Raw genomic sequence first — 7,932 nt, forward strand, 5'->3', positions numbered from 1 at the left:
CTTTGCAGCATCCTTGAGCACGGGTGAGGTCCTGGAGGACTGGAGAATTGCTAATGTTGTCCCCTTGTTTAAGAAGGGTAGCAAGGATAATCCAGGTAATTCTAGACCGGTGAGCCTGACGTCAGTGGTGGGGAAGCTGCTGGAGAAGATACTGAGGGATAGAATCTATTTACATTTGGAAGAAAATGGGCTTAATAGTGATAGGCAGCATGGTTTTGTGCAGGGAAGGTCATGTCTTACCAACTTGATAGAATTCTTTGAGGAAGTGACGAAGTTGACAGATGAGGGAAGGGCTGTGGATGTCATATACATGGACTTCAGTAAGGTGTTTGATAAGGTTCCCTATGGTAGGCTGATGGAGAAAGTGAAGTCGCATGGGGTCCAGGGTGCACTAGCTAAATGGATAGAGAACTGGCTGGGCAACAGGAGACAGAGAGTTGTAGTGGAAGGGAGTTTCTCAAAATGGAGAACTGTGACCAGTGGCGTTCCACAGGGATCTGTGTTGGGACCACTGCTGTTTGTGATATACATAAATGATCTGGAGGAAGGTATAGATGGTCTGATTAGCAAGTTCGCAGATGACACTAAGATTGGTGGAGTAGCAGATAGTGAAGGGGACTGTCGGAGAATGCAGCAGAATATAGATAGATTGGAGAGTTAGGCGGAGAAATGGCAGATGGAGTTCAATCCAGGCAAATGCAAGGTGATTCATTTTGGAAGATCCAATTCAAGAGCGAACTATATGGTAAATGGAAAAGCCCTGGGGAAAATTGATGCACAGAGAGATCTGGGTGTTCAGGTCCATTGTACCCTGAAGGTGGCAACGCAGGTCGATAGAGTGGTCAAGAAGGCATACGGCATGCTTTCATTCATCGGACGGGGTATTGAGTGCAAGAGTTGGCAGGTCATGTTACAGTTGTATAGGACTTTGGTTCGACCACGTATGGAATACTGCGTACAGTTCTGGTTGCCACATTACCAAAAGGATGTGGATGTTTTGAAAAGGGTGCAGAGGAGGTTCACCAGGATGTTGCCTGGTATGGAGGGCACTAGCTATGAAGAGAGGTTGAGTAGATTAGGGTTATTTACATTAGAAAGACGGAGGTTGAGGGGGGGACCTGATTGAGGTCTACAAAATCATGAGAGGTATAGACAGGGTGGATAGCAAGAAGCTTTTTCCCCAGAGTGAGGGACTCAATTACTAGGCGTCACGATTTCAAGGTGAGAGGGGAAAAGTTTAAGGGAGATATGCGTGGAAAGTTCTTTACGCAGAGGGTGGTGGGTGCCTGGAATGCATTGCTAGCGGAGGTGGTAGAGCCGGGCACGATAGCGTCATTTAAGATGTATCTAGACAGATACATGAATGGGCAGGGAGCAGAGGGATACAGATCCTTGGAAAATAGGCGACAGGTTTAGATAAAGGATCTGGATCGGCGCAGGCTTGGAGGGCCGAAGGGCCTGTTCCTGTGCTGTAATTTTCTTTGTTCTTTGTTCTTTATTACTGCGTCCAGTTCTGGTTGCCCAGTTATAGGAAGGATAGTTTTAAACTGCAAAGGGTTCAGAACAGATTTACAAGGATGTTGCTGGGAATGGAGGGTTTGAGTTAAAAAGGAGAAGCTGAATAGGCTGGGACCTTTCTTCACTGGAGCGTAGGAGGTTGAGGGGTGACCTTATAGAGGTTTATAAACGCATGAGGGGCATGGATAGGGTGAATAGCAAAGGCTGTGTCCCTTCGGTGGGGGATTTCAAGATTAGGGGGCATATTTTTAAGGTGAGAGGAGAAAGATTTAAAAAAGACATGAGGGGTAACTTTTTCCACACAGAGAGTGGTTCGTTTGTGGAATGAGCTTCCAGAGGAAGCACTGGATGCGGGTACAGTTACAATGTTTAAGAGACATTTGGATAAGTACATGAATAGGAAAGGTTTGGAGGGATATGGGCCAGGAGCAGGCAGGTGGGGCTAGTTTAGTTTGGGATTTATGGTCGGCACGGACTGGTTGGGCCGAAGGGTCTGTTGCCATGCTGCAGGACTCTACGCTCTAAGTACTTTTGGACGTGTGGTCACTTGGAGAGATATAGGTATGCAGCGTGATTTGCCCCAAACAGCAATGAGATAATGACAGCTTTTATGATGCCAATTCAAATCAATACTGGCCAGGAAACTGGTGTCAAGTGTCCTGGTAAGTCGTGCCACAGGGTTTCTCACCGCACCCGCCCCCCGCCCCACGGTTGGCATGGCCTCAGTTTAATGTCTGAACTGAGGGTGTGTCACCATCTCCGAGCAGTACAGTGTCCCATCAGTGCTGCAACACCAACAGCATCAGCTTTGTCCATTACAAAGCCTCTGGAGCGCAGTCTGTACGTGAACTCATGGTGCAGGGGCGGGCTACCCGCTAGCTCTCTGAGCAGCCTGCACTGATTAAACAGTTGGCTCGAGAGAACCAGGGGCTGGGAAAGGAGACAGAAGCGAAAGCAAATGAGTAACCCCCTTCCTACCAATCCGGGCTCTCCGCGCTCAGAGGCGCTAGATAAACGCAAGCTGGCGTTGCTGCGGTTTTCTCACCTGGGTGATGGTCAGGGTTGTCCTGTTCACCTGCTGGGCCTGCATGGCAGCCTGGGCACGGGCTTTCACCACATGGGTACACAAAATGGGGCCCAGGTACCCATAGTCGGTCTTATAGGACTCCTGGTTGTCAGGAGGAGATCGGATCTTCGCCACAACCGGTGCGCAATGTTTCTGGAAGAGCAAAAGCAAACAGTTGCAACTTTATAAGCCTAAAAAAAAGGTTGAAACCTTTACAACTGACCAAAGCACGTTCAATAGCAAATTTCCGCAAGGAAATGGGATATTGGTGGAAAGGAATTGTTTGCAAAGCTGCAGGAAGAGGAACAAAGGAAGACAAGATCTAACTGCACTGTTCTTGTAAATAGCTAGTCCAGACAACAGCTTGAAAGGCCTCGTAAGGTTCCACCTTCTGAACCGCAATCTCAGCACCCTCTTTCATGTGCAGCACAAATTGCTGTTCCCTTCTGGGATTTGGCATTCTTGTGATTCTGTCCTGACGAGCACAAGACAAAATGCTTCGACGGTGTGCGTGTTTTTTTTCCCAAACAGCGACGGTCTTAAACTCTTTGTGAAATCGAAGGTGGCAGACTTTAGGAATCATTGCTTAGGCATCAGAGGGAGTGCTGGGTTCAATTCCAGGCACTGTGGCGATGCTGTGGTTCTGAGAAGTGTATTTTGCTTTGAAGAGTGGTTTTAAGACAGAGGTACCAAGCTGTCTACTTGGAAAGCCAGTAAAAAAGCTTGGGAGGCCTTGGTGGTTTTTTTTAAAAACGTTGGAACAACTGAAGCAGCCTGGCTGGGTGTGAGCAGCTCTCACAGACCAGGCTTTCTAGTATTGTTGTTAAAATTTAGGCTTAACTTGAAGCAGTTGCTGTTGTGCGGACTTGAAAACATGGAAGCTATTTTTCCCCCTCGCTCGGTTACAGCCAAAAGCTGGGGGCTCTCTTATGGAGTTGCTAGGTTGTATGTGCGACAAAATCTGTGTTTCTGAAGTTACCTTTTTGCCGAAGGTTTTGTTTATAAGATGTGACTGTAATGGAACAGTTAATTAGTAATAGATACTGTAGCTATTATTCTGCTAAGCTTTCCAATAGAGTTGTTATTTTAAGTTCTTCTTTCTTTTTAACCTTAACATTTAAATAAATTGTTTTGCTTAATGTCGAGTAGAGCACGTTACATTTGTGTTTAAAACAAGAAAACTTTAAGGTCTAGGCTACCTTCTTAAAGAAATATTTTGAGGGGGTCTGGTCTGGTCCAGAACAACATCAGGACCTGGGAAGAGGAGACTGGCTGGATTGGTACCGTGAATGAGGGACTCTGCACAGTTATGCTGAGAGACTAGCGAAGCTGGGATTGTTTCACTCTTGACCAGAGAAGGTGAAGCAGATTTAATGGAGGTGCTGCAAAATCACGAGGGGCTTTGACAAGAGGCGACGAGGACAAACAGCTCCCGGCAGCAGGAGGGTCATTAGCCAGAGGGGGTAGTTGAAGAGAAGTGACTTCTGGTAACGCATGACCGTGGAACAGAAATGGAAGCAGATGAGAGAGGAATGTGCAAAAATAGATAAAAATACCTCAAAGGGAAATAAACTCAGGGGGAAACATGACAGCCTACACTGAAATGATGGGTCAACTGGCCACCTGCAGTTTGAAGAATTTTTTTCTTTATTCATTCATGGGACAAGGGTGCCCCTGGCCAGGCAGCATTCATTGCCCATCCCTAATTACCCAGAGGGCAGTTAAGAGTCAACCACGTTGGCTGTGGGTCTGGAGTCACATGTAGGCCAGACCAGGTAAGGATGGCAGTTTCCTTGCCTAAAGGACATCAGTGAACCAGACAGGTTTTTCCTGACAATTGAAAATGGATTCACTGTCATTAAATTGTTAATTCCAGATATTTATTGAATTCAAATTCCACCATCTGCTGTGGCGGGATTCAAACCCAGGTCCCCAGAACGTTATCTGGGTCTCTGGATTAACAGTCCGGCGATAATACCAATAGGCCATCGCCTTCCCTGCTGAAAGTCGTGCATTCAAAGTTTTGCAGACGGTCCTGCAGTGCCCCAGACACAAAGCACACCCCAGCTCCCTGATTCATAGGCAGCTACTATAGACAGCCTTCCCTGGGTCACCTACCAGTAACAGGCTCTGTACGTGATCCGCTCCAATCTTATCGATGTTACTGACGACCGGTCCTTCCAGTACAGCTCGGATACGCTCCCCTTCGATCTGCAGCCTCTGGATGATCAGAGTCTTTATCACCTGTTTTTTTTCCCCCAAAGGCATTTGGTTAATACAAACGCTTGTACTTAGACAGAAGATTTGCGCAGGGTGCGACATCTGCGAAGCTGCAATTCAGCTAGGCTCCCCTGGCAGCACCTTACAAATGCGGGGCCTCTACCCTCTCAAAGGCCAAGGGCGACAGAAACATGGGAACTTGATACAGGCTCTGCCTCGGAGTTGCTGACCACGCCCCACTTGAAACCACATCACCCGTTCCTTCGCTGGGCGGCACGGTGGCTCAGTGGTTAGTGCTGCTGCCTCAGAGCACACAGGGCCCAGGTTCGATTCTAGACTAGCAGTGTCGGAGCACTGCAATGCCATGTTTGTTTGTGCACACGCTTGCTGCAATACCAGGCAGTGACAAGCCAAGGGCAAGCCTCAGCCTACCACCACCTTCTCAAGAGCAATTCATCGAATCCCTATAGAGCGGAAACAGGTCAATCGGCCGATCAAACCCACATTACCCTTCTGAAGGGCATTCCACCCACACCCCTACATTTCCGCTGTAACCCTGCAGTTCCCATGCTTAATCTACCCCCTGGATACTACGGGACAATTTAGCACGGCCAACCCACCCTGACCCGCACATCCCTGGGCACTATGGGACAATTTAGCATGGCCAACCCACCCTAACCCGCACATCCCTGGGCACTATGGGACAATTTAGCACGGCCCATCCACCCTAACCTGCACATCCCTGGGCACTATGGGACAATTTAGCACGGCTCATCCACCCTAACCTGCACATCCCTGGGCACTACAGGATAATTTAGCACAGCCAATCCACCCTAACCTGCACATCTTTGGACTGTGGGAGGAAACCAGAGCACCCGAAGGAAACCCACACAGACACGGGGAGAATGTGCAAACTCCACACAGACAGCTGCCCGAGGGTGGAATCGAACCCAGGTCCTTGGCGCTGTGAGGCAACAGTGCAGCCCTGAGGGATGGGAAACAAATGCAGGCGAGCCTTCTAAAACAAGGAACTTGAAACAGAAACTGAAAAAGCTGGAGCTACTCAGGAGGTCTGGCGACATCTGTGGGAAGAAGAACTCGCAAGATCTGCAGATGCTGGAGTCAGAGATAACACACAGTGTGGAGCTGAAGGAACACAGCAGGCCAAGCAGCATCAGAGGAGCAGGAAAGTTGATGTTTCAGGTCGGGACCCTTCAGAAATGGGAGGGGGAAAGGGTCCCAAACCGAAACCTCAACTCTCCTGCTCCTCTGATGCTGCCTGGCCTGCTGTGTTCATCCAGCTCCACACTGTGTTATCTGTGGGAGGGAAGCAGTTATCTCTGGAGTCTCATCAGAAGGAATCTGACATTTGAGACTATCAGAGGAGATAGAAGGAAGCTTGAAAAGCAAAACAGCTTCCAATTTACAAACGGGTTATAGTGACCACTTAACACGTTCAGCGTTATCTAACCCAGTTCTTGTTAGAAAGTGACTCACGCAGTGAGCAGCTTTCAAAGCAGTGTCCTTTTCAGAGCGCTGACTGAAACAGACTAACGTGGGGAAGCAAGCATTGCCCAGAGAGAGAGAGAGAGACGGGGTTTCGCTGGCGAGTTAATTAAAGGCCCAGGCTAAAGGGACAGTGCCACGCCAGGGGGAAGTGGTGTTAAAATACTCGTCGGGAGACGACTCACATCGTGGCCCAGCTCCGCCAATCCTGCGATGCAGCCATACCTCGTCGTCCAGGGGGTCTTGTCATCCAGCCAACTCTGAAACGGTAACCAAAAAGCAAGGCCATGTCATACCGGGGAGGTTCAGTGCGTCAAACAGGCCGGGCAACAACGATCTAGCACCGGCTCAGTAGAACAGAACACCGGGATCTCTAGTTTAATGTCTCAAGCTGTGCCCTGGGCCTGGGGCAACAGCACAACGAGCTGCGTTACTGGGGGGTGAATCTGTGCATGGATACCGCGGACCACTTCTACCTCAACCACCTCCCCTCGCCCAGTGACCGTTTTATCCAGAAACACGGTTATTCTCCTGGTCGGTATCTCACAGTGCAACCACCCCACTCTGAGACTGGAGATTCCGCAAAAGATCTGCTGTCCCGATCTCTAGCTCAGCCTGTCTCGCTGTGCTCGCTGATCCACGCTGACCCAGCGAGAACCTCTCGATCTTTCAATTCTCATCTTGGTTTTCAGATCCCTACCTCGCAACCCCAAACTCTCCCCAACACAGCCCCTTTTCACCTCTGCATTCTTTTATCCACCAGACGCTTCATCCGCTCCACCACCTGCTGCTGGTTCTCTTCCAGTTGCCTGAACCCTCAACTCCAATCACATCCTTGGGCATCTCCATTGCGCCTTTAAAGATGGCTGACCTCACCCTCGGGCCCAATGTGCTCACTGGGCGCAGTAGCGTTGGTGTTGTTTGAGACCACAGTGGGGGGGGTACAGGGACCCTCACACCGATGCCCATAGGGCTGGGCCTTACCTTGGTGAAGGTCTTGGTGATGCGGGACTGGACATTGTTCGTGGTGGTGCTGAAGTTCTTGCAGATCTGCGCCATGAGGCGGGCAGCGAAGTCACGGAGAGCCCAGTGGTTGTCCACGTCAGGGCGCAGGCACAGCTGGCGGCTCACGATGCAGGTCACCACCGCGGGGATCAGCTCGTGTAACTGCGGAGCGGTACGACACGACAGTCAGTGCGGCACAGTGCCAGCGCGAGGGGTCATGGGTCACATCCACCCTGTCCCTCAGTCCCACCTCCGACACGCCCTGCCCTTCCACCCTCAGCACCACGCACCCCCCCCCCACCCGCCCCCTCGACACACCCAGCCCCCACCCCCAACACACCCGGCTCCCCTCTCCCTCAGCTCCCACCTCCGACATGCCCTGCCCTCCCACTCTCAGCGCCACGCACCCCTCCCCCCGACATGCCCTGCCCCACACTTCCTCAGCCCCCACCCCCAACACACCCGACTCCCCTCTCCCTCAGCCCCCACCTCCGATAGGCCATGTACCCCCTCTCTCATACCCCCGCCGACACGCCCACCCCGCCCCTCCCTCAGCCTCCCCTGACACGCTCGGCTCCCCTCTCTCCCTCAGCTCCCACCCCCGACACGCCCTGCAC

At 50.8% G+C, this 7,932-nt stretch overlaps 1 protein-coding gene across 1 annotated transcript in view; it reads right to left on the reverse strand.

Moving 5' to 3' along the window:
- Window positions 1–7,932, reverse strand: part of LOC109937280 (transcription initiation factor TFIID subunit 6-like) — a 19,672-nt gene that overhangs the window by 8,666 nt on the left and 3,074 nt on the right. Inside the window, exons 4-7 of the mRNA XM_048620028.1 lie at window positions 7,295–7,477; window positions 6,496–6,570; window positions 4,703–4,828; window positions 2,564–2,737 (exon numbers count right to left, since the gene is read on the reverse strand). Of these exons, the coding sequence (XP_048475985.1) occupies window positions 2,564–2,737; window positions 4,703–4,828; window positions 6,496–6,570; window positions 7,295–7,477 (558 nt within the window). The remainder of the gene's footprint in view (window positions 1–2,563; window positions 2,738–4,702; window positions 4,829–6,495; window positions 6,571–7,294; window positions 7,478–7,932) is intronic.

Source organism: Rhincodon typus, chromosome 45 (assembly GCF_021869965.1).
Source record: "Rhincodon typus isolate 14 chromosome 45, sRhiTyp1.1, whole genome shotgun sequence".
Classification (NCBI taxonomy): domain Eukaryota; kingdom Metazoa; phylum Chordata; class Chondrichthyes; order Orectolobiformes; family Rhincodontidae; genus Rhincodon; species Rhincodon typus.